General features: G+C 42.7%; 1 protein-coding gene and 1 pseudogene across 9 annotated transcripts in view; one reads left to right on the top strand and one right to left on the bottom strand.

The window, feature by feature from the left end:
- Nucleotides 1–4011: 4011 nt before the first annotated feature.
- LOC118018227 lies at nt 4012–5078 on the bottom strand (annotated as a pseudogene). Its single transcript, XR_004681327.1, has one exon. The product of XR_004681327.1 is annotated as a cytochrome c oxidase subunit 8A, mitochondrial-like (transcript).
- Nucleotides 5079–8122: 3044 nt separating this feature from the next.
- The window catches only part of NFX1 (nuclear transcription factor, X-box binding 1), an 88928-nt gene continuing 70894 nt past the window's right edge, over nt 8123–26156 (top strand). For 3 of the 8 annotated variants that reach the window (XR_004681294.1, XM_035016476.1, XM_035016479.1), the window contains exons 1-3: nt 8126–8285; nt 12230–13231; nt 24795–24953. Coding sequence is in view for 7 of the 8 variants with exons in the window: in XM_035016476.1 (XP_034872367.1) it covers nt 8261–8285; nt 12230–13231; nt 24795–24953 (1186 nt within the window). In the remaining variant the exon portion in view is untranslated. Of the gene's footprint in view, nt 8286–11562; nt 13232–24794; nt 24954–26156 lie in introns of those variants that run through there. The other 5 variants (XM_035016478.1, XM_035016477.1, XM_035016475.1 and 2 more) reach the window with 4 other exon arrangements.

Genomic DNA, 26156 nt, shown 5'->3' with positions numbered 1-26156 from the left:
TGCCAATGTTATCAGTGTCCCTTATATTGCCAGTTTTAATGGGTGATACTTTGTCCTCCAACCAGACCTCTTTAGTGCATTGGATACCAGTGAGCAATCATTCTAACAAAATTTCTGCCTTGGTTTTTGTGACAACACACTCTGGTTTTCCTGTTACTCCTATTTTCTCTAAGACTCCCATCTGAAATCCTCATCTCTCCAACTCTGTAATGTTGGTGCTCCTCAGGATTCTAACCTTTATCTACCATACTTCTTTCTCTGATGATTTATATTTACTGAGCTCAACTATTCTCATGGCTTTAACTGCTGACTTCTAAATCTATACTTCTATCCCAGATCTTGCCCCAGAGTTTCAGAATCCTATTCACATGCAGCTGTTTGCCTAGCAATTATTTGGATGTTCCCAAAGCCAGCAAACACTTGATATTCAAATGGCCAAGACAACCATTATCTTTCCCTCAGACCTGAGTCTCCTGTTTTCCCTGTCTCAGCTAATGGAACCATTATCCTCCATCATTCAAAACAGAAAGCTCTTGAGTTATCCTTGATGCCTACATTTTGCCTCACCCTACACATTCAATTAATCATCAAACACTGCTTTTAACTCTAAGTGTATTTTGGAATTAATGACTTGCTTTCTCTTCATGCATAGTTTGACTTCCTTGAGCCCATTCATCACATACAGCTATATTTATCTTTCTAAAATACAAATTTGACCTAATCACTACTTAAAGTCTTTTATGGTTCCCTGACACCTCCAGTAAGACATACAAAGCTGCCTGTGACTTGGCCTCTACCTCTCTGTAATGTTTTATTGCTTAGTCTTTTCAGAACAACATTCTTTGGGGTACCTGGCTGGTTCAGTCAGTAAAGCATGTGACTCTTGATCTTGGGTTTGTAAGTTTGAGCCTATGTTTGGTGTAGAGATTACTTAAAAAATAAAATCTTAAAAAAAGGGGGGGGCGCCTGGGTGGCTCAGTTAGTTGGGCATCCAACTCTTGGTTTCAGCTCAGTTCATGATCTCAGGGTTTCGGGATTGAGCCCCACGTCGGGCTCCATGCTCAGTGGGAGTCTACTTGGATATTCTCTCCCTCTGCCACCCCCCCCCATTCATTCTCTCTGTCTCATGAATAAATCTTAAAAAAAAAAACTTCACTTCTTTTTTTTTTTTTAAGATGGAGAAATTTTCTTTTTAAGTTTTTATTTATTCATTTAAGGAGTCTCTGCCCCCAGTGGGGGGCTCAAACTCATGACCCTGAGATCAAAAGTTACATGCTCTTTTCAGTGAGCCAGCCAGGTGCCCCAACATTTTCTTTCTTTCTTTTTTTTTTTTTTAAAGATTTTTATTTATTTATTCATGAGAGACAGAGAGAGAGAGAGGCAGAGGGAGAAGCAGGCTCCCAAGGAGCAGAGAGCCCGATGCGGGACTCGATCCCAGGACCCTGGGATCATGACCTGAGCCGAAGGCAGACGCTTAACCATCTGAGCCACCCAGGCGCCCCAACATTTTCTTTCTTTTACAGAACTGCCTCCCCCAATATAACCATATGATTATTGCAAAAATACCAATTAGAGTAGCCCTACCCTTATTCTTCCAAGCTATGAGAGTGGGCTTGTGACCAGGCTGTGCCTGTTGGAAGTTCTTCCTTTGAATTTTCTAAATGGAAACTTAGGGGAAATACTTTCTTCCCCTACTCTCCCAAAGTCTTTGTCAGTATGAGAAGCTTGAGATGTTGAGGCCAGAGAGGAAACAAGACGAGAGGCCGAATGAAAGAATCCTCATGGCACTGAGGCCTGACTTCTGATCTTTGAGACCCCCAGAGTGCTCCAAGTCTCTGCAACTCTTCCTTTAATTCTGTGAACTCTCTGAGAATTCTGCCAGCAAACCCCCTTTTCTGCTTAAACTAGTTGAAGTTGGGTTCTTGTCACTTGCCAATAAAAGTCCCCAAAATTTCTCTGCAGCCTCTCTCTGTGCTATATCCCACTTTTCATTGTTAGGCTGCAATGATTGCTTCCAGTTCCCCCATTTCCACCATAAAGTCATGATTCCCTGCTTCTGACCATACCTTTCCCTGGAGATTCCTTAACACCTTTATCATTCTGCTAATTCTTGCTGTACTCAGAAAAGACCAAAGGCCAGGCCTTGGTCTATGTCAATCTTAGTGAATTTAAGGAAAGTGGAGAAGATGAGTCCTGTGATAGAGTCAGTCCCAGGCACAGCATAGTCTTTGATGATCACTCCTATAGCTGCCACCAGTCAGCATCTCTGAAGCAGAGTTGAGTGCAGGTGGTCTCCTTGAGTTGTAATCTGTCAGCTCCAGCAGTTTAGCAAGGGTGGAGGAGATCAGATCCAGTAAGAGAGTAAAAGCTTGGCACTTCAACCTCTATTCATCTCCCATAGCTTTCCTTTTATATTTTCCTACCCCCCATAGATTCTAATATAATAGATCTGAATATGGTGTGAGCACTTGGATTTTTAAAAGCTCCCCAGGTAGTTTATATGTAGCCAGAATTAAGAACCACTGCCCTAGGATGCCTGATCAGTTTGACTCCATTCTCATGGACAAGCAGTCTGGGCTGTTGCCATCAATTTCTACAAATGGAGAGCTAGGCAGTGATTGCCCTAAGGCAGTTTTCATCCAGAGAATGAGTTGGGACATATTCCCTCCTCTTCTATTTTTAGGGTGAGTTTGTGAAGGATTGGTGTCAATTCTTTGAATATATGGTAGAATTTACCAGTGAAGCCATCTGGGCCTGGGCTTTGTGGGAAGCTTTTTTATTATTAATTAAATCTCTTTACTTGCTATAAGTCTATTCAGATTTTTCTATTTTTCTTGAGTCCGTTTTGGTAGTTTGTGTGTTTCTAGGAATTTGTCCATGTCATCTAGGTGATCTAATTTGTTAGCATAAAGTTGTCCATAGGATTCCCTTATAATTCTTATTTCTTTAAGGTCAATAATAATGTCCCCTCTTTGATTCCTAATTTTAATAATTTGAGTTTTTCTTTTTTTTTCTTGTCAGTCTAGCTAAAAGTTAGTCAATTTTGTTCTTTTTATTTAGTGAACTACTTTGTTTTGTTGTTTTCTATTTTTATTTCTGTTCTAACCTTTATTGTTTCCTTCCTTCTACTTGTTTTAGTTTAGTTTGCTCTTTTTCTAGTTTCTTAAGGTAGAAGGTTAAGCTGTTGATTTGAGATCTTTTTTTTAATTAATAAACTTTATTTTTCGGAGCAGTTTTGAATCACAACAGATTTGAGCAGAAAGTACGAAGAATTCTCATGTATGCCCTGTCCCCACACATGCACAACCTCCCCCATTATAGACATCCCACACCACAGTGGTACATTTGTTACAATCCATGAGCCTACACTGACACCTTATTATCACCCAAAGTCCATAGTTTACATAGAGTTTACTTTTGGTGTACTTTCTATGGATTTAGATAATGTAACCATCATTGTATCATAAAGAATAGTTTCACTGCCCTAAAAGTCCTCTGTGCTCTGCCCATTCATCCTTTCCTTCCCCCTGAGCCCTGGCAACCACTGATCTTTTTACCATAACCATAGTTTTGCCTTTTCCAGAATGTCATATAGTTGGAATCATATATAATATAGCCTTTTCAGATTGGTTTCTTTCATTTAGTAATATGCATTTATGTTTCCTCCATGTGTTATTCATGGCTTGACAGCTCATTTCTTCTTAGCGAATATTACAGTGTCTGGACTTTTTATTTATTTTTATTTTTATTTTTTTAAAGACCTATTTATTTATTATGGAGGGGGGATGCAGAGGGAGAGGGAGAGGGAATCTTAAGCAGACTTCCTGCTGAGAGTGGAACCGGATGCCCAGCTCAGTCTCACAACCCTGAGATCATGACCTGAGCTGAAATCAAGAGCTGGACGCTTAAGCGACTGAGCCACCCAGGCACCTCTGGACTTTTTTTTTTTTTTTAAGATTTAAATAGACTTTATTTTTATAAGGAGGGCCTTACCGAGTAGGGCCTTATACACCAATATATGTGGTCTGAGGATGTCACCAAGGAGAAATCGAGAGGTCATGATTGCAGAAGAGGTAATTGAAGGACATGATCCTGGGAAGGCCATTCAGGAATGCAGCAGACATGATCAGGAGAGGCCAGGGGTGGTCAGGTCACAGGGTGAGGGACAGGACAGCCCCCTTCACTCCCGTTTCTTGTAGCACTCCAAATGTGACGGGACCCAGCCTGATGGCAGGAGGAAACAGGAAGCAGGAGGTGAGCCCAATGGAGTCATCCATGGTCCCGAGCCCCTCTGGCGGTGGCTTGGAATGGATCTGGGCATGCTGCACCGGGAGCCACGGGGTGAAGCCTGTGAGGCCCCTCAGCAGCTGCGGTATAGGCACAGACATGACCGCACGGAGAGGCTGCAGACAGTGACCAGCAGTAGTAGCCCAAGGTCGGGAAGCCAAAGTGGTGGCGCCAGCCGGAAATTCCGGCGCCGGGGAGTCCCGGCACTTCTTTTTTAATGCAAGTATGTCGTAAGTTTTGGTATGTTGTATGAAGTACCGTTTGTATAGAAAAGGCAGGATAGATGTTTGCTTACTTACCTTTTTTATAAGCTTTGAAAATAATGAGAAGATTCCCTAGTATGCCATTCAGTTCCAAATTTATCCTTTTTGCCTGCTCTGTGAAATGATTTGCACCCTTTTAAATAGATCCTTTATCAGCTGGCAGATATTAAGATGTGTCAGTAGAGGGCACCAGAGAGATATTGCAGGAGGAAAAGGTTTTGTTTCCTGTTGGTGTTTCAGTTAGTCAGGCTTTTGTGCTGTGCGCGGCTTCTCCAGTGTTTGGCTCAAGCAAAGTACAGGGCTTCTTCAGCACGTGGCCTTTTCAGTTTATGGTAGCTAACAGCCAGAAACTTCTCTTGGCACCCCCTCAGGTGGTTTGTAGTAGAGTGCCTCTTCTGAGACACCTCCCCACAAATGACTTTCCCCAGTACCGTACAAGGTAGATTTCTGGTAACTTCTGCTATCGCAGCACCACAGCCACTTCCCTGCCATCTAGTGAGCCACGGGCACATCCTGTCTGACAAGGTCTGCACGTCAGCTCTGGGGTGATCTTCATTAGACAGTTTATCTCAACCCTAGAGGTAGTGGCTGTTCCTTATATTGCTAATCCTATTTTATTTTAGAGTTCTTTTTACTTCTTTATTAGTCAATCCCCTTATTACTCCAATGCTCTGTTATAGTTAATAAGTCTTTAAATAAATAAAATCTTCTCTGTTCAAATGACTGTGTGGTTCCTTTCTCCTGATTGAACCCAGACTGATATATCTGGTAATTTCGAAAGGTGACTGTATGGTTGGTTGGTTGGTTTGATGAACTGATCTGTCCAAATTAAGGATTTATGTTCGATAAAGGACAAAATAGACCATGGAAGAAAAGAAGACAATTGAAATGTATAAAGCTGACAAGGAATTGATATCTGCAATATACAAGAAACCATAAGCAAGAAAAATAGAGCAACCCCAATAGAAAAAAATAGGCAATGGGTGTGAATAAGCAGTTCAAAAAGAAGAAACTCAAAAGGTCATTAAGAAATGTTCAGACTTGGAGTGCCTAGCTGGCTCAGTTGGTAGAGTGTGTGACTCTTGATCTTGGGGTTATGAGTTCAAGCCCTGTGTTGGGTGTAGAGATTACTTTAAAAGAAATAATAGGGGCGCCTGGGTGGCTCAGTCGTTGGGCGTCTGCCTTCTGCTCCGGTCATGATCCTGGAGTCCCGGGATTGAGTCCCACATCGGGCTCCCTGCTCGGCGGGGGGTCTGCTTCCCCCTCTGCCCTTTTCCCTCTCGTGCTCTCTGTCTCTCATTCTCTCTCTCTCAAACAAATAAAATCTTTAAAAAAAAGAAAGAAAGAAAGAAAGAAATGTTCAGACTCATTAGTAATCAGAGGAATGAAAATTAGTTAAAACATCACACCTGTTGTGTGATGAGATATCATATCACACCTGTTGGCATGGAAAAAGTTTAGAAGCTGGCCACTGATTATATCTCAAATATACCTCATATCTGTCCTCTTCTCTCCCTCTCATTTGCTGTCACTCTAGCCCAAGGCCACCATCATCTGCATTAGCCTAATACAAAAATGTAACTGCTCTGCCCACTTCTATTCTTGTTCCCCACAATTCATTCTTCCTTTGGGCAGAGGAGAAATCTTTTACGTGTAGATCAGATACCTACCACTTGTTTGCTTAGAACCCTTCAATATCTTCCTACTACTCTTGGAATAAAATCCATTATCATGGCCTGCAGGTGATTTGTGTGATCTCCTTACCTACCTCTTCAATTTCATACTGTGCCACTCTCCTTTCTCACTATTGTCCAGCAGATATTTTAACACCTTGACTACTTCAAGGTCTTTCCTTCCTCATAGCCTTTGCACATTACTATTCCTTCTCTCTGAATCTTCATATAGTTAGCTTTTTCTCATCTTTCCTTCTACTCAAGGAAGCCTGGCCATCTTCTCTGGAGCAAACCCTATTAAGTATCACTGTTACCCTGCTTCTTTCTTTCATAATGCTAACATAATTTGAAATTATTTAAAAATTATTAATTTGTAAATGTAAGTTTTTAATCTCCTCTACTAGACAATGCAATTCATGAGCGTGGGGACCATGTTTGTCTTTTTCACCATTTACTTCCAGCACTTAGAGCAATGCCTAAGAGTATGCATTAAAACGCATGTGAATAAATGAATCTATTTCGTGTTTTGGGGGAAGGCTGGACCAGTGAATTAGGTTACAAATGCACATGCTTCAGGGTTAAATGTGTTCTATTTAGTAATGCAATAACAAAACAAACTCCATACATCCATTTAAAATTTTGTTACTTTATTTTTTAAAGATTTTATTTAAGAGAGAGAGAGGGGCGCCTGGGTGGCTCAGTCGTTAAGCGTCTGCCTTCGGCTCAGGTCATGATCCCAGGGTCCTGGGATCGAGCCCCGCATCGGGCTCCCTGCTCCGCAGGAAGCCTGCTTCTCCCTCTCCTACTCCCCCTGTTTGTGTTCCCTCTCTCGCTGTGTCTCTATCTGTCAAATAAATAAAATCTTTAAAAAGAGAGAGAGAGAACATGAGCAGGAGGAAGGAGCAGAGGGAGAGGGAGAAGCAGACTCCCCCGCTGTGCAGGGAGCCACACGCAGCACCCTGGCATCATGACCTGAACTGAAGGAATTAACTTATTTACCCCTAACCGATGGATGAGGAAACAGACTCTGTCACATTGCGAGTTCGTGGCAGTCTGAGAATGGAAACCACCGATGTTCGGCTCGCGCTCGCTCCTCTGCCCCAGGACGCGCTAACCCGCCACGCATCGAGAGCCCGCCACTGTCACGGGCGCTTTAACGACTGAGCCACCCAGGCGTCCCTAAAATTTTGTTACTTTAAAAATTATTGGTGCTTCCAAACTTTCCCCCTTCCGTTCAGTATCCATCTATATTTTACTGTCATCTGCCCATTCAAGTCCTTTACCATTCCTTTTTTTTTTTTTTTAAAGATTTTGAGAGAGAGCATGAGAGGGAGGAGGGTCCGAGGGAGGAGACGCCCTGCTGAGCAGGGAGCCAGATGCGGGGCTCGATCCCGGAACCCTGGGATCATGACCTGAGCCGAAGGCAGTCACTTAACCAACTGAGCTACCCAGGCGCCCCTTTACCATTTCTAATATATGGTTAATCGGGTTTTTTTCTGGGGTTTTTGGTTTGGTTTTGGCTTACCATTTTCTGATTTGTAAGCGTTCTCGGTGTATTAGCCCTTTATCTTTTTTTTTTTAACGCGTATTTTCCCTCAGGTTCCCTTTTGACTACTTAGGGTTTTTTTCGTTGCTTTTTAACCCCAAAGCCAAACTACTCTAGGTAGAAGGTGACCTCTGAGTTAACTGCGGAAGGCCAGGTGAAGTTGGTTAGGTGCCCGGACAAAAGGGCATAGTAGCAAGAGAACACCGTGAGTCTCAAAACGAAAAACAATGACACCGCACATTCCAACCGGCGCACGAACGTGACCCTAGCCCCACCTACAGCCAGCCTCTAGTCTCCTCCTCCAGGCCGGCGCCTGGCGCTTGTGTCTGACGTCACGGACGCACCGCACAGTTCACTTAGGCCGCGCAACCTCCGTGGCCGTCCCCCCGGCGCGCAGATGCGAGTATTCTTGCGGCGCCGGAAGTCAAAGGCACGTGACCGGGTGACAGCCCTCTCTAGGTTGCCGGGCTCGTTTTAGGTGTTGGCACGGGATGGCGGAGGCGCCTCCTGTCTCAGGTACTCTCCCGGCCGGTGCGGGACTGGGCCCCCCTCGGGGAGCGGAAATTGGGTCAGTGGCGAGTCCTAGGGCTCCGGCCATTCATATCGCGAGAGCGGCGCGTACTAGGGCTCGGGATAGTGGCTCGGAAGGGCCAAGCCACGCGCGTCGTGGGTACCGAGACCTCGACCGTCCTCCATTGGGTTGTGAAACCCCGGTTTCCAGGGACAGCGGGTTTGTCCCGGCGCCCAGTGAATCGATGTGGGCGTCTCGCCTGCTGCGGTACGTCACGCCTTCAGCCCGGCCCTGCTAGTGCAGAGGCCGCACTGATCTTCAGCAGGCGGGCGTCGGCCGAGTCACCGCCCGTGACGGTGACGGGCTCTCGATGCGTGGCGGGTTGGCGCGTCCTGGGGCAGAGGAGCGAGCGCGAGCCGAACATCAGTGGTTTCCATTCTCAGACTGCCACAAACTCGCAATGTGACAGAGTCTGTTTCCTCATCCATCGGTTGGGGGTAATTAAGTTAATTCCTGTGAAAGCTCTCACCCTGTACGGTACCTGTTCTATAATTGTTAGCCCACTTCTCTTGGAGTTGGTTCTATGTGTAAAACAGCTTCATTTGGCTGTTAATGTGGCATCCATTTCCATTTCCTTCAGGGGGTACTTTAGGTCTTTGTTCTCCAAACTTTTTGGGCAGAGACCAAAAAGAAACATTTTACATCTGACTCAGTGCACACGTGTGTAAATATAAAAAAGAACCAAAAGTTTTAAGACGTAATGCTTTTCCTTACTAATTGTAGTACACTCTTATTTTCTGTTTTCTTTGAAAAAATACTTGTCACAACCCACTACGTTGATTTGATTTCAGGACCCACTCTTTCTGAAAAATAGGACAGCAGTTTGCAGCATGTGATTTGTAAACAGTCATTGATTTGAGTCTTAGTTCTGCCACTTACCAGTGTTGGGGCACCAAGAAGAGTGTATGTTTGTGTACTGGGTGGCAGCTAAAATGTACTTGTTACTGTGGGTCTTGGTCAAAAAAGTTGCATTTTCCAAACCCTAGTCCTGATTTAGGTTTTAAATCTTGTGGGATGGGAACCTTTTTAGGTTAGTTCGGTGTTTTGTTATTCTCCCACCCATTTTTTTCCCCAGATCCTCTAAACTGAATCCATTGATCTTCCCATCCTCAGGCTCACTTCTGGCCCATTTCTACACCCTTCAGTGTTTGAGGCAGGATTGGGTGAGGCCAGTTGTGAGTTACAGTTTTGGCCTCCTTTGTTCCCCAGGTTCCAACCTCCTCCCCATCTATTCCGGCAAAGTTCCCTAGTCCAGAGACCTTTCCAGTCCCTCTCTCATTCCTTAGTTTTTTTTTTTTGCTTTGGTTCCCATTCCGTACTCTTATTTCAGCAGCATCTTTAGCCCACACCTCCATCTCCACTCAGGGTTTAGTTCTCTTGCCCATTCCTGTCCTCAATAGCAGACAGGTTCAGGGATATCTTCCTGCCCATGGGCAGACTCTCCAATGCCAGCTTTATTTCTAGACTTCATAATCTCATGGATTTCCCCTTATTCTTCTCCACTCACCTGTTGGACACTTACTATGCTGCTATGTTATCTTCGATCTATCACTTGTATCCTATTTACTGAGTAACTTCTAGCTACTTAAAATACTAAAGAGAAAAGGGGGTGGTGTCTCAGATGCAGATTCCTGATTCATGTACCCTTTTTCCCTTCCTCCTACCTCTCAAGGATCTTTCTGAGGGCATTACCTACCTCATGTCTAATGGAACCATACTGTATATGAATAGGTGAGGCCCTGTCTAGACTCTCTAGTTGATCAACTCCTTACTGCTTGCTGAACATGGAACACCTTCTTCCCATCCTTTACCAGGCTATTCTGGACTTTACTGACTTTTCTTCTGCCCCTCTCCAACTTTGTTTCTTCAAGAAGGAGAGGACTTTACAACACCCACTCGGTCTAATCTACCCATTCCCACCTTTGTGTTCTTTCGTATGTTTCTGGAACATCTCCTTTGCCACCTTCTGAATCTGTCTAATCCTCTTTGTTTTGTAAGGCTTTCCGCCCCATCCCCAGAATTGCTTGTGTGAAAACTTTCAGGACAGATCCTGGATTGAGTGAGAGGTTACCCTATGACCTTTATGATCTCATTCAGTTCTTGAGTACATGTTTCTGTGGTACCCACTGCCCAGCCTCTGACAGTGCAGTGTAAGAGTGTGGTTTTTAGGGCCATATAGCCTGGGGTGGAATCCTGAGTCTGCTTTGCAACACCTCTGTGGCCTTTGGCAAGTAACTTTCTCAGTGTCTCAGCTTTCTCATCAGGAATGTAAGGATTAAATGAGTTAACAGATGCAAAGTGTTTAGAATAGTGCCTGGCACTTGCTAATTACCTAATAAATGTTAGTGTTTATTATTAAACCTGAAACCGACAGGCTCTGCACTGCACCCATCTGAGGTCAGGTCTGTGTGTTTTAGATAGTCTGTAGTCCTAACAGCAAAAATAAAGCACCATTTTAACCACTTTATATATGTTACTAACTTGCTTTATTCTTCATAGCAACTCTTTGATGTAGGGATTGTTACTTTCTCCATTCCTTATAAGAAAATTGGGGTTAAGTCATTTGCATAAAGACACAAGTGATGTGCAGGGACATAAACCCATGTCTTCCAAGCCCTATTGATTCATAGTACAGTTGACTGTTAAATATCATGTGGTTAAGGATGCCAATCCCCCGCACAGTGGAAAATCCACGTATAACTTATGATTCCCCAGAAACTTAACTACTAACAGCCTACTGTTGACCGGAAACCTAACCAGTAACATAAACAGTCGATTAACACATATTTTGCATGATATATGTATTATATACTGGACTCTTAAAAATAAAGTAAGCTAGAGTAAAGAAAATGTTATCAGGAAAATCATGAGGAAGAGAAAATATGTTTACTGTACTGTAAAAAATTCACATATCAGTGGACTTGTGTAGTTTAAAACTTGTGTTGTTTAAAGGTCAACTGTATAATCCATATGCTACACATAATTCTGACTTTCCTACTAATTAGTTTTGTATCCTTAGGCAAATCATTTAGTCTTTGGGCTTCAGGAACAAAGAAGCACATTGGGGGGGAAAATGAGTGGGTTGAAGAGGCATATGCTTAATTTTTGAGACTCAGATTCTGGACTATATTATAAAGGTTACATATGGAAAACCTAAAGTATATTCCTGGGTGGGGGGAAGAGATGGGAACTAATGTACTCATTAAGTTTATCTGTATGAAATCTTAATTAAATTTCACAGTAGCCCTTTGAAATAGTATCATCTTTTGTCATGGATGAGAGAATGAAGGCTAAAAGCAATCAAGTGATATCCCTAGGCTCATACCATAAATTGGAGGGCCAGACTTCAAACTGATTCTGGCTGACTCCAAAACCTGTTTACTTGATATTACACAGTGCTACCTTAAGAGTTTTGAAAGACCACATGGAACCTGCTGATTGATTCTCACCTCAGAATTGTTTGCTGACCTAAAATTTTTTGATAAAATAAGTGCATGTATAAATAATGCCTGATTAGGATGCCTGGCTGGCTCAGGAGGCACAGCATGGGACTCTCAATCTTGGGGCTGTGATTTCAAGCCCTATATAGAGCGTGGAGCTTATATTTAAAAAAATAAATAATAATAATAATAATGCTTAATCACCCAGGTGAGGAGTTTTACTTAGTAGTTCTTAGCAGTGGCTATTGGTGAGGTTACTGGACATGAAATGGTCAGTGTTCCACAAGCACCTTGAACCCATCACATTCACAGGAAACATAGGCCTCACTAAGAGCCTGTTTTATACAAGTCCTTAGGAAAATAATATTTAGATTATGGCTTAGAGTCTTCTGGGCTTCATGGGTGATGATTAATTTCTTCACTGGCATGTCTATTTTCTTATGTCCTAGGTACTTTTAAATTCAATACGGATGCTGCTGAGTTTATTCCTCAGGAGAGAAAAAATTCTGGTCTAAATTGTGGGAGTCAAAGGAGACTAGATTCTAATAGGATTGATAGAAGAAATTATAGTTCACCACCTCCCTGTCACCTTTCCAGGCAAGTCCCTTATGATGACATCTCTGCTGTTCATCAGCACAGTTATCCTTTGGGAGGCAAACCTAAAAGTCAACAGATTTCTTTTCAGTCCTCTGCTTCTAACAAATCACTCAAGAGCCATGGCCTTCAGAATCAACCTTGGCAGAAATTGAGGAGTGAAAAGCAGCATATCAAAGTCAAGAAAGTACAGAATCTCACTGACCAGACCTCAGATGCAGCTGGCTTAGAAAGTGTGGCAAGGTCGGAGAGTGGGACAAACCCCAGAGAACACAGCCCTTCTGAGAATGAGAAGGAAATTGTTAGTGCAGATCCCAGGGGAGCAAAACCCAAAAAAGCAGCCCAGTTTGTGTACGGCTATGGTAGAGGACCAAAAGTCAAGGGAAAACTCAAATGTGAGTGGGGTAACAGAATGACTCCAAAATCCGAGGATGCTGGACCTGAAAATACCAAACCTGTGGGGGTTATCCACCCTGACTCTTTGGATACATCCTTTAAGAAAGGAATATTGGATGGGTATGCGGCCAAACGCAATGAGCAAAGAAGATACCCACAGAAAAGGCCTCCCTGGGAAGTGGAAGGGGCCAGGCCACGACCAGGCAGGAATCCACCAAAACAAGAGGGCCAACGACATACAAATGCCGGACCCAGAAACAACATGGCCCCCATTCCAAAGGATAATCCTAATGAAAGACCAGCAAAATCTGCCTGTGACAATGGGAACTTGGCAGTCGTCAACAAGTCTTCCAGAAGGGTTGACCCAGAGAAATGTGCTGTAAGGAGGCAGGAGCCTCAAGTAACATCTTTCCCCCGAGGCAAACAGAACCACGTGCTAAAGAATGTGGAAACACACACAGGTAAATCTACCTAGAGGGTAGAAGTGTTTTGTTTTGTTTTGTTTTGTTTTGTTTTTTAATAGATAATACACAGAGTTCAGGAACCAGAAAGTATAAAAAGGTACACAGTGAAACATTTCTCTCTGTCCTTATTCATCATCTGCCTGGGTCCTGCCACCACTTGCTTCCCTCCCCAGTAGATAGCCACTTACTTAGTTTTTATATATCATAAGCAAATACAAATAGGGAACTTCTTTTCTTAACAAATGAATTTAGTAAGTGTTTTTTAAAATGCAGATATAGGTCTTACAGATGTTTGGTTACAAGATTTTTTTTTTTTTTAAATCTTGAAAGCACAAGTAGGGGATGATAACATCTCCACTCCCTCTCTTCGTTCCAGCCTGCATCATCTCTTGTCTGCTTATCTGCAAGAGGTACTGACCACTCTTGCCATCTTCACTTTCTCTCTCTCAGTCCAGCTGTCACACTAGCGTCAGAGAGTGATCTTTCTAAAATACACATTGAACTGTGTAGCTCCCCTGTTTATTTATTTATTTATTTGACAGAGAGAGAGACAGTGAGAGAGGGAACACAAGCAGGGGGAGTGGGAGAGGGAGAAGCAGTCTTCCCACGGAGCAGGGAGCCCGATGTGGGCTCGATCCTAGGACCCCGGGATCATGACCTGAGCCGAAGGCAGACGCTTAACGACTGAGCCACCCAGGCGCCCCTCCCCTGTTTATTTCTCACCGCATACAGATTCTGGGTTCTTCCTTACCTGGCCACTCCACCTTATGCTGCTTCAGTCCCTCACCACATTTTATTCTCTGTACTCTGTGCCATTTCATCTTTCCCTGCTGTTGCGTATGTGGCTCTCTTTGTCTAGAATGTCTACCACTGGGGCGCCTGGGTGGCTCAGTTGGTTAAGCGACTGCCTTCAGCTCAGGTCATGATCCTGGAGTCCCGGGATCGAGTCCCGCATCGGGCTCCCTGCTCGGCAGGGAGTCTGCTTCTCCCTCTGACCCTCCTCCCTCTCATGCTCTCTGTCTCTCATTCTGTCTCTCGTCTCTCTTGTGGCGCTGCAAGAATACTCGCATCTCTTAAATAAATAAATAAAATCTTTTTAAAAAAATTTAAAAAAAAAAGTTTAGAATGTCTACCACTACATTCACTAATGAATTCTTACTCATTTTTCAATAGCTAGTTTAGCGACATGTCCAGGACACCTGTGCTCACCATTACAGATGGCATTAATCTTTTCTTGCCCTGTGATACGTCTTTCCCTTACATACACATGTTTCAGTTAGAGCAGTTACCACTGGAAGCCATCATCATTTATGTGTCGGTGCCCTCCACTAGTCTGTAAGCTCCTCGGAAGCAGAAACTATATCTTTTTTCATTTTTTGTAAAGGTTTAATTTATTCATTTGAGAGAGGAGAGAGAGAGAGCATGCATGTGTGCACAGTGGTGGGGAGGGACAGAGAGCGGTAGAGAGAGAATCTCAAGCAGACTCCCTGCTGAGCACAGAGTCCAGTGTGGGGCTCGATCTCATGACCCCATGATCATGACATGAACCAAAATCAAGAGTCCCACACTTAACCAACTGAGCACCCAAGCACCCCTCTTTCTTCATTTTTATATCCCTCTTGCTTATCATAGCTCTTAGAACATAATAGGTACTCAGCTCTGTTGGAAAGTTCTTCCGTCCATTGAACTGAAAACTTCTTTCCAATAAATACTTTCTATACCCTGGTTCAAGTTCTGCCCTCTGAAGCAACACAGCAACCAGTCTCTCTCCTCACAGTTTCCCTCCCCCTCATCGCAAATCAACTTTATTGCGGCATTTGAAGACATTTCTCATTTTGCCCTGGGTATATGTTTCATCTAGGGTGAACAGCTTCCTTCCGGTAGCTCTTCCTCATGGACCTTCACCATCTGGTCTCCTTCCAGTTTAATGTACATAGCCCAGCCTAACACGTGAAGTCACCTCCTGCCCAGGCCTGTTTTTACACTGGCTTATAGTTCTTCCAGTTCTCATTTGCTTCACTAGGCAGTTCTTCCTCTTGGGACCTCAGCTTATATGTGAACCAAGGTAATGTTATACTAGGGTTGTTCTTGAATTCTTAAGGCTGGTTAATAGTTTCCTTTTGCTTCATAACAAATTACCACAAATGTAGTGGCTTAGAATAGCACAAGTTTATTATATCACAGTTTCTTTGGGTCAGGAGTCTGGTTATGGGTTAGTTCTCTACTCAGAGCTTCAGAGGACTAGAATTTGGCCAGGGAGGCAATCTCCTCTGAGACATAGGATTCTCTTCCATGCTCACTGGTTTTTGGTAGGATTTAGTTCCTTATGGGTGTAGAATGAGGTCTTCCATATCCGTGCTGGCTATTGGCTGGGGAGCACTCACAGCTCTTAGAGGTTACCTGCAATACCCTACCACATGGCCCTCTACACAACATGGTACTTTCCTTTTTCAAGGTCTATAGGAAAATATGTGCTACAGATTGTTCAGATCTCTCTGACTTCTTTGATCCCTAAACTGTTTTTAAAGGGTTCGCCTGATTAGATCAGCCCCACCCATACGCAAGGGAAGGAGATTATACAGGGTACGCACACCTGTATGCATGTGGGAATTTTAGAGGCCATCTTAGAATTCTACCTAACAGATCTCTCTTGGCCTCACATCCCCACATATTTTTGAGAACATTTTATTCATATTTATTGAATAAATACTGTGTACAAGCACTGTTCTCAGCACTGGGAGTACAGTATTGGTGAGATTCACATTCTGGTAGGGAAGGCAGGCAGAAAGCACTTAAACCAATATTTAATATGTTAGGTGGTGAGTAAGGACTAAAGAGAAATACAAAGCAGGTTAAAAGGACAGAGTAACAGGGGCACTTGTTTAGCTAGGTTGGTCTGTTCTGTTTGATGAGACACTTGAATAGAGACCAGAGGAAATGCAGAAGTGCACCATGTGGCTCTCTTGAAGAGTTATTCCAAACAGAGGGAGAAGCAAGTTTAGATTCAGGTGGGAGGGGGACATTGTGAGCAACGGAAGAGGCGGGCAGTAGAGGATATCAGAGAAATCACAGGGGCTGGATCATGTGAGGCCCTTGGACTTGGTTCTGATTAAGATAATGAGAAGCAGCTGGAGGTTTTGGGGAAAAGGGATGACATAATCCTACTAACATTCTAAAACGATCACTCAGCCTGCTCTATGGAGAATTGGCTCTAAGTAAGCAAGGGGACAAGTTAGGAGGCTGTTGCAGTAATTCACATAGTTGATGATGGAGACTTGGACTAGGATAGTAGTGTTGGAAGAGGTAAGAGTGTTAGACTTTGGATATATTTGGAAGATAAAACTCAGGATTTGGAGATAGACTAGATGTTGGCTGCAAGAGAATGAGAGGGTTCAAGGACCAAGCCAAGGCTTTTGTGCCTGAGTAATGTAAAATTAGAATTGCTGGGGTACCTGGCTGGCTCAGTCGGTGGAGCATGCAACTCTTGATCTCTGGGTTGTAGGTTCAAGTCCCACATTAGCTATAGAGACTATTTAAAAAATAAAATCTTTAAAAAAAGTAGAATTGCCAGGTACTGAAGTGGTAAAACCTGGGAGAGGAAAAGGTGTTGTTTGTTTTGAAAACTTTTTAGTTTGAGATAATTTTGGATTTATAGAAAGTTACAAAGATAGTACAGGGAATTCCCATATATCCTTCACCCAGCTTTGTCTGATGTTAATATCTTACATAACTAACTCTGGTCCTTGGTCAAAACCAAGAAATTAACACTGGTATAAACTAAACTGTAGACTTTATTTGGATTTTGCCATTTTTTCCACTACCACCCTTTTTTTGTTCCAGGATCCAGTCCAGGATACCACGTTGCAATTAGTCATCATGTCTCCTTAGTCTCCTCCCAGTCTTTCTTAGTCTTCTTGTTGGAAAAGTTTTCTTAGACTTTACTTGTTGGAAAAGGTGTTTTTGGATATATTTTGTTTTGTCTACTCCTTGTTTAGAAAATTTTGATTATTTGGTTAAGTAGGGAGTTAAAAATTCAGGCAGAGATCTGGACCGGAGATTTAAATTTGGGAACTTTCAACATGGAGTCCTCTAGCAGACTAGAGGTCACCTAAGGTGTGAGTGTAGTCAGAGAAGAGAAGTTTGAGGGTAGAGCCTTCCTATACCTCAGTGTTTCAAGGTTGGAAGGACCCAGCAAAAGAGATGGAGAATGAGTAGGAATTGAACTAGGACGCGAACCATGTTTTTGCTTAAAGAATTTATTTATTTATGTATGTACGTATGTACGTATGTATGTAGGCATAAGCAGGGGAAATGACAGAGGGAGAGGGAGAAGTAGGCTGTCCTCTGAAAAGGGATCCCGATGCAGGGCTTGACCCCAGGATCCTGGGTTCATGACCAGAGCCGAAGGCAGACACTTAACCAACTGAGCCACCCAGGCACTCTGGGAGTGAACTATTTTTTTTTTTTTTTTTAAGATTTTATTTATTTATTTGACAGAGAGAGACACAGCGAGAGAGGGAACACAAGCAGGGGGAGTGGGAGAGGGAGAAGCAGGCTTCCCGCCGAGCAGGGAGCCCGATGCAGGGCTCGATCCCAGGACCCTGGGACCATGACCTGAGCCGAAGGCAGCCGCTTAACGACTGAGCCACCCAGGTGCCCCGAAGTGAACCATGTTTTAAACACCAAACTAAAAAAAGAACTCAAGGAGAAGGGAGTGATCAGTTGTGCCAAATGCTACTGATGGGTCCAGCAAGAGGACAACTGGATATTGATTGTTGGATTTGGTGGTGTGAAGGTTATTGGTCTTGATAAGAGCAGTTTTGGTGGAGTGGTGGAGATGAAAGCTTGATAGAATGGAAAGAGAGGATCACCCCAAATATAAGTCTCCATGGCTGCTGGAGAGTGGTCTTTGCTTACTCTCGTTCTGTACTGAAACTAGCACTGCTCCTGTTCTGCCAAGCTGTCTGGATCCCTCATTCTCTGGTAACAGGATCCCCTATATCCTTAGTCAGTTCCTGCTCTGCTCCTGCTCTTTTTTTTTAAGATTTTATTTATTTGACAGAGAGAGACACAGTGAGAGGGAACACAAGCAGGGGGAATGGGAGAGGAAGAAGCAGGCTTCCCGCAGAGCAGGGAGCCCGATGCAGGGCTCGATTCCAGGACCCTGGGATCATGACCTGAGCTGAAGGCAAATGCTTAATGGCTGAGCCACCCAGGTGCCCCTCTGCTTCTGCTCTTAATTAATCTGTGGGCTTCTCTAAGTTCACCCCTTTCCTTACAGTCTGTTCAGAGCATGCTCTTTTCCTTTATCCCGCTTGCCTTAGTTTCTGGAGGACGGGAAGAGCATGCTCCTCTCCCAGTGTCCTTTCTGAACCATTACACTTCTATCTTGTATCAGAATCCCTGCTCCTTTGAACCTAATGCTACATCACTTTTTGGCTACATCACCTTCTGTCTCTTTATCTTTATGTATTAGCCTCCAAATCTCCCAGCCCTAGCGTCATTTATTAAAGCCTCCTGCCTATATCTTTCTTCTTCTACAGTGGTTCTCAAGGATGTACATCTCTGGATGTACTTCCAGACCAGCAGCCATCAGCAACACTGGGGAACTTGTTAGAAAAGCATATTCTTGGGCCTCACCTCAGACTTAACAAACAAATTCTGGGAGTAGGGCCCAACAATCTTATTTTTTAACAAGCCTGCAAGTTACTGATTTGAGAACTACTGATTTACCATAAATCCTGCTATTATTCTGCGAGACTTTAGTGATCATATGGATTATACCATCCTCACGTTCTTTGATCTTCTCAACCACAGTGACTGACCTTCACCTTCATTATCCCTCCACACCCCCTACTACTTTCTGACCATCCTCCCGTCCTTCTGGCACTCTCAGTCTGTTCCACCCACTAACTGTATCGTCAGCTGTCTATCCTTCTTTATTCCCTCATCAGGCTGGGCCTTAATGTAATTTTAAAGTATTATCCTTCTGCCAAGCCATTTGGCAGAATCCCCACCCTGGGTTGATGCTGCAGTCTACCTTTTCTGCTCCATCTGACTAACAGAATGCTGTTCCAGGAAATCATATGATAGTACAGATTTGGTGCTGCTGCAGAGTCACTCACCCTCTCAGGAAAGTCTTCTGATCACCCTGTTTAGAACTCTAGTATTTCCCCCGTCACCAGCATTCCCTATCCTTTACTGGTTTATTTTTCTCCGTAGCACTTATCACTATTTGATATCACTATTTTTTCATATAATTTCAATAATTTTTCATTATTTGTTTATTGTTTACCTTCCCCTACTAGATAATAACTTCCTAAGGGCAGTAGATTTTTGTCTGGTTTTTTGACTGTATATTCTTAGTGTTTAAACAATGCCTGGCACACAGTAGGTTCTCAGTAAATATTTTTGATTAGTGATTCTCCAACTTCAGTTGACTTTCAGTACTGCCCATTTCCCCTTACATGACCTTGGTCAGCTGCCCTTCTCATTTTCATCTAAGACTACTCCAAATCTTTTCCAGTCTTATTCAGACCTTCCTGCCATTCGTCTCCCTCAAACTCAATGGACCTCCTTGCCTCCTATTTCACAGAGAAAGGGGAGATCATCAGGCATAATTTTCTCAGCTTTTTGTTCCCTTAAATGCGAACTCAGAGACATCTGTGCCTAACCTCCTTTTCGTTCATTCATTCTGAAATCTCCTTTGTTTTCTTCCATCAGCCTTTTCACATCTACCATTCCAAGTTCTCAGCCTGAAGCTGTCTTCCCAAGTCTGTCACACACTCCAAAAGGAAAAAGTGCCCTTGTCATGTGCCCTCCTCGCTGCCCCCCGCCCCCAGTGTTTCCTTTCCTTCCATTCCAGTTTAATCAAGAGTCACCACTCTTGTTTCCTTTTCCCTATTTTGATTCACTTCTCAGTCCTCTGCTATCATCACCACTTGCCTCTCAGCTACTGATAGGTCATTAATGCCTTCCTATTTGCCACCCCCAGCAGACAGATGTATTTCAGTCCTTATCCTGGGTTTCCCTTTGAGTCTGATGTAAAGGAGTCTTTGTTGAAATGTTACTTCCTTGATACCACACATTTCTGGTCCTCCTTGTTCTCCTTGGCTGTTCCAGCTTGTGTCCTTCAAGTTTCTCTTCCTCCACCTCTTTCTTAAATGTTGGTGTTTCCCAGGGCTTTATCTTAGCCCTCTGTTCTTCTTACTTGATAAGGTCTCATTGGAAGATTACAACTGGTTCCATATCTTTCAGCCACTGCCTCTGTGCTGTGCTGACTTCTAAACTTTTACCTCCAGTTCCTAAGCTCTGCCACAAGCTTCAGACTCACATAAATAAATGTGGTATCTGATATATGCTTCAGACTCAGCAAAACCATCTTTTTTTTTTTTTTTTAAGATTTTATTTATTTATTTGTCAGAGAGAGAACAGAAGCAGGGGGAGCGGCAGGCAGAGGGAGAAGCAGGCTCCCCGGTGAGCAAGGAGCCCGATGTGGGACTCGATCCTAGGACCCTGGGATCATGACCTGAGCCAAAGGCAAACACTTAACCAACTGAGCCACCCAGGCGTCCCTCAGCAAAACCATCTTGAACATGTTGACCATGTTTATATTGTATTAGCCTTTTTTTTAAAGATTTATTTATTTTTTTTAGAGAGAGTGAGAGAGAGCACAGGCAGGAGGGGCAGAGGGAGAAAGAATCTCAAGCAAACTCCTCACTGAGCATGGAGCCTGTGTATTAGCTTTTTAAAAACAGCTGCCTCACATTTCATGAGGTAACTTAATAAAGTCGCTTTAGTAGGTAATTCACCTTTAGTCCCAGCATCTACATAATAACCAGCTTTAACCTTTTGTTCTATTTTCTTACAGAATTTTCCAATGCTCAGTTTTACATTGTTTAAATCATATAATATAAACAGTGTTCATCTTTTTGCTTACTATAATGTGATATTTTCCACTCCTTAAGAAATCTTTGCATTGTATTCTAAATATATAATATGCAATAAAATAGATAAGCATTAATATTTAAACAATCTCCCATTTTTTATCTAATTTTTATTTTTGTTGATATATTTTAAGATAAATTCCAGATATCAGATTATTTTTAGTGTACATCTATTTTTAGTGTATCATTATTTTTAGTGTACATCTATTTTTTTAATGGCTTTTTTTTTTTAATCACAGTGTGCTCTTGGATTTTTCAAATCAGTATTGCTTTTGGGGTTTTTTTAAACAGTTATTGGTGCATCTGAAAAGTCTGTAGTCAGTTAACACTTCAGTCAGGTCTTTTCCAGTTATTTCAGTGGGTGCATCACCCTCTTTACTGACATGCTTTCAAAGTACAAGTATGGAGTAGACAGAGTCATGACTGAGAAATTATGGGGAAACTCTAGTGGAAGAGGATTTAGGATTGAAGAAGAGCCGGTGGTCACGCCAGGGCTGGCAGCCAGCAGACAAGAGTCTTGGACCTGAAATGTTATAGTTTACCAGCAGAAAGCTATTCCGGGACAGTACCATATTTTACATGTGTTACACATGTTTTGATAAAACCGAAGCATTGTTGGTGAAAGGATTATACTGTTTCTCTTTCTAGGTCTTTCTGGAACCTTTTGCTATATTTTTATTTCTTTTCATTCATTCATACAAGTATCCTTGAGTGCCCACTACGTCCCAGGCAGCCCTGTAGGTAAAAACCTCAGCCATCAAGGAGTGTACATTCTGTGTATAGAGTTAGGAAATAAGATGAAAAAAGCAAAATATATGATATATAAGATAGGATATATAAGTGACGTGGAGAAAATAAATGATCTGTAAGATTCAAATGGTGTGGAGAAAAATACAGTATGGAAAAGTAATAGGGAATGTTCAGGGAGTGGGTTACAATTTTTTAAAATATGGCCAAGGCCAGTCTTCTCATTGAGAAGATCACATTTTGAGTAAACACCTGAAGGCGGTAGGGGACTGAGCTATGCCAAAGTCTAGGGAAAAGTATTAGGCAGAGGGAGCACCAAGTTGTAAAGAGCCTCAGGCAGAAATCTGCCTGCCGGTCTGGGGCCAGGAAGGAGGTCAGTGTGTTCTTAGAGTAGTGACTTAGGGAAAGAGGAATAACAGGTGAGGACCGGGAGTGATGAAGGCCTTTGTAAGAACTTTGGCTTTTACAGACAGGTGATGTAGAAACCATTGGCAAGTTCTGGGCCTGAGTGGCATCATCTAATTTGCATTTTAACAGGCTCCCTCTGGCTGCTGTGGTGAGAATAGACTGAAGGGGGCAAAGGCAGAAATAGGAAGATTAGTTAGGAGGCCATTTTAATAACCCAGGTGAAGAGATAGTGGCTTGGGCCATAGTAATAGCAGCAGGGCTTGGATTCTAGATGTATTCTGAAGGTAGTGCCAGCAGGATTTACTGTCCAATTCAACATGGGATGTGAGAGGAACAGCCTTTGCAGAGGGCTGAGTAGAGCTTTGTGGGTTATTCAAAGTTGGCAGTTGTTCCCACATTACTATATGTATGTGCATACTAGTGGTCAGTTTCACTGTGACTGGATTTAGAAACATCACATATAAAACAATATTAACAAGCCATAAACTTAATGAATAAGAGAAACAATACAATAAAAAGACAGCCTTCAGGGCAGAAATCAAAACAGCAGTCGATCATAGGGTTCTCATGTATGTTCCCAACTTCACTTACTTTTTTGTGTCCTTTAATTCTCAGTTCTGTCCTAGAATAGTCAATAGGCATTTTCTACAAAATTTATTCCAAGTGTAATTCTCACAAACTATTCCTCTGCCACAGTCAGGCTCTTGTATGTAGATGACTCACTCATAATCTCACTCTTTACTGAGCTCCCTCTTACTTACCCCTTCAGAATCTTCCACACGTAGCATGCTAAATGGTAGGAAATGTAATTAACTTTGTTATTCAGAGACATTAACTGATGCAGAATAGGGTATCCCTGCTTTTAAGAAAGAATCTAAGTCTGGTTCTTTAGTTTTTTAAAATATAATTCAGTTTTTGATGTGTTTATCGGTTATCTAAAGTGACTAGATTTCCCTTTATCAGCCACACAAAATCTTTATTCCAGGCTTTCATCAGAACAAAAGAGCTATCTCAAAAACTACTGAAGCCTGAAACTTTCAAGGGAGAGAGGTTATAGAACAGACTAGATGATACTCATTTATTTCTTCATCCATTCATTTAATAAATATTTACTGAGCACCTGCTAATGGCCAGGCATTGGAAATAAAACAGTGAGCAAGGCAGACAATGCCCTGGCCCTGCCTCACAGACCTTATAGTCCTTGTGTTCTATATTTCTTTTGCCATTAAATTGGGCAAACAGAAAGTAATCTTAGGAAAGCTAATATTATAAAATGATTAAAATATGAGCTTTGTGACCTTAGGTAAGTGATTGAACCATTCTGAGCCTCAGTTTCTTCATCTATAAAATGGTACCTATATTACAGCCTTGTTAAGAGAATTAAATATGTGTAAAGTGCTTTAGCACAGCATTTATTTAAGGTTAATTATTTTATTCTTAAAGCCTATTTGGACCCAATAACAAATAAAATAGTTTTATGAAACAAATTCTAAAAGTATGGACTGAAAGGGGTGCCTGGGTGGCTCAGTTAAACATCTGCCTCTAGCTCAGGTCATGATCTCTGGGTCCTGGGATTGAGCCCTGTGTCAGGCTTCCTGCTCAGCAGGGAGTCTGCTTCTCCCTCTGCCCCTCCCTTTCACCCTGCTCATGCTCTCTCTCTCAAATAAATCTTGAAAAAAAAAAGTATGGATTGAAAAAAGAAATTCTCACACACACACACACACACACACACACATACACACACCTCTGAGAGCACCTGACTTTACCTCAGATCTAGAAAGGCTTTGCTGAGATCGTGTTTGAGGAAAAGTCTGGAAGTGGGTGAAAGTATTAAGGAATCCATCTGGGAGGATTCTTATGACACTGATCTCCCTCACCAAATGCTGGGCTTCTGGAGCCAGGGTCTGTCTCTCCTTTAGTCTAGTAACCCTACCATGGGATTATGGTAAACACCAAGAATATCTTTGTTGAGTAGATCAACTAGAGACTTTCATGGCAACTACTAGAAGAGATGTTACCACCCTGGGTTGTTGGAACCTGTCCAGGCCTAGGTTTCTTTCACCTGACCACTGCAGCTTCATGAGCCCCTTCCTGAATCCATGGATCTGGATCAGATTCAGAGGAGGCAGGGCAAGGTGCTACAGTTGTTGCTTCTGAGGATGCTTAAGCTGTGTTATAAGGGGCATTTGGCTACTCTGGTCAATTCATTGGCAGTTTCTTGGCAATGTTTCCTCAATTGTGTGAATCCCCACCTGAATGTCCACTTCCTAAGTCTTCTTCCTCAGCATATTCCTGTCCCTTCTTGTCCCCAAACACTGAACAACCACCTTACTTAGAATCAGACATACTTAAAACCTTTGTGTTTGGATTCTTCCTTCAAATGCCTTGCTGATCCTTGGTTGACTAAAATAAGGAATGTTTTTCTGTGTTTGAATTAATTCATTTGGTTTTTTAAACAGGCTCTCTAATTGAACAGCTAACTACAGAAAAATATGAGTGTATGGTGTGCTGTGAATTGGTTCGCGTCACAGCACCAGTGTGGAGTTGTCAGAGCTGTTACCATGTGTTTCATTTGAACTGCATAAAGAAATGGGCACGGTCTCCAGCATCTCAAGCAGGTCAGTCATTTCTCTCTTCTGAATAGTTATTCTCACTCATTTGATATATTCAGGTTTTAAACTTAGCTTTTTTTTTTTTAAGATTTTATTTTTTTTCTTTTATTTATTTTTATTTATTTATTTGTCAGAGAGAGCATGCACACAAGCAGGGGAAGCGGCAGCAGAGGGAGAAGCAGGCTTCCCGCTGAGCAGGGAGCCCAATGTGGGACTCGATCCCAGGACCTTGGATCATGACCTGAGCTGAAGGCAGACGCTTAAGTGACTGAGCCACCCAGGCGTCCCTAAGATTTTATTTTTAAGTATACCCAATATGGGGCTCCAGCTTACAACCCTGAGATCGAGTCATACTCTCCACCGACTGAGCCATCCAGGCACCCCTTAAACTTAGGTTTAAAAATAACTAATTCCTCTTGAATATTTTATCTGTGCTGTTGCCTTGAACACATGTTTTAGATGACTAGTATGAAGCTGTAGATCTTAAATAAAGAACTAAGGGGTGCCTGGCTATCTCAGTTGGTAGAGCATGCAACTCTTGATCTCAGGGGCGTTGAGTTCAAGCCCCATATTGGGCACAGAGCTTACTTAAAAGGTAAAAATAAAATAAAATTTTTATTTATTTATTTATTTTAAGATTTAATTTATTTATGTGGCAGAGAGAGAAAGCAAAAGAGGGAACACAAGCAGGGAGAGTGGGAGAGGGAGAAGCAGGCTCCCCGCTGAGCAGGGAGCCCAATGCGGGGCTCGATCCCAGAACCCTGGGATCATGACCTGAGCTGAAGGCAGATGCTTAATGACTGAGCCACCAGGCGCCCCTAAAATACAATTTTTTAAAAAAAGGAAATTTAAAAAACAGCTTAACATAACAATATTAAAATATATTTGGGATATAACAAAATCAGTTACATTTATTGAAAATGGTAGCTTTTATCCAAGTAGCAATTACAGAAAACATTTCCTGTATAGTTTGCTTTAGAAAATTTATAGAAAGCAGTTATTGGGATGCCTGGCTGGCTCAGTTGGTTAAGCAACCAACTTGTGATTTCAGCTCAGGTCACGATCTCATGGGTTGTGAGATCGAGCCCTGCAGAGTTGAGCCTCTGTGCTCAGCATGGGGTCGGTGGAGTCCTCTTGAGAGATTCTCTCTCTCCCTCTCTGTCTCCCTCTGGCCCCCCTCCCCTGCTTGTGCTCACTTGTGCTCTCTCT

The sequence above is a fragment of the Mirounga leonina genome, unplaced genomic scaffold (assembly GCF_011800145.1).
Source record: "Mirounga leonina isolate KUSES-001 unplaced genomic scaffold, KU_Mleo_1.0 Mir_170, whole genome shotgun sequence".
In the NCBI taxonomy this organism is placed as follows: Eukaryota; Metazoa; Chordata; class Mammalia; order Carnivora; family Phocidae; genus Mirounga; species Mirounga leonina.
This window is presented reverse-complemented; position numbering and strand designations above follow the sequence as displayed.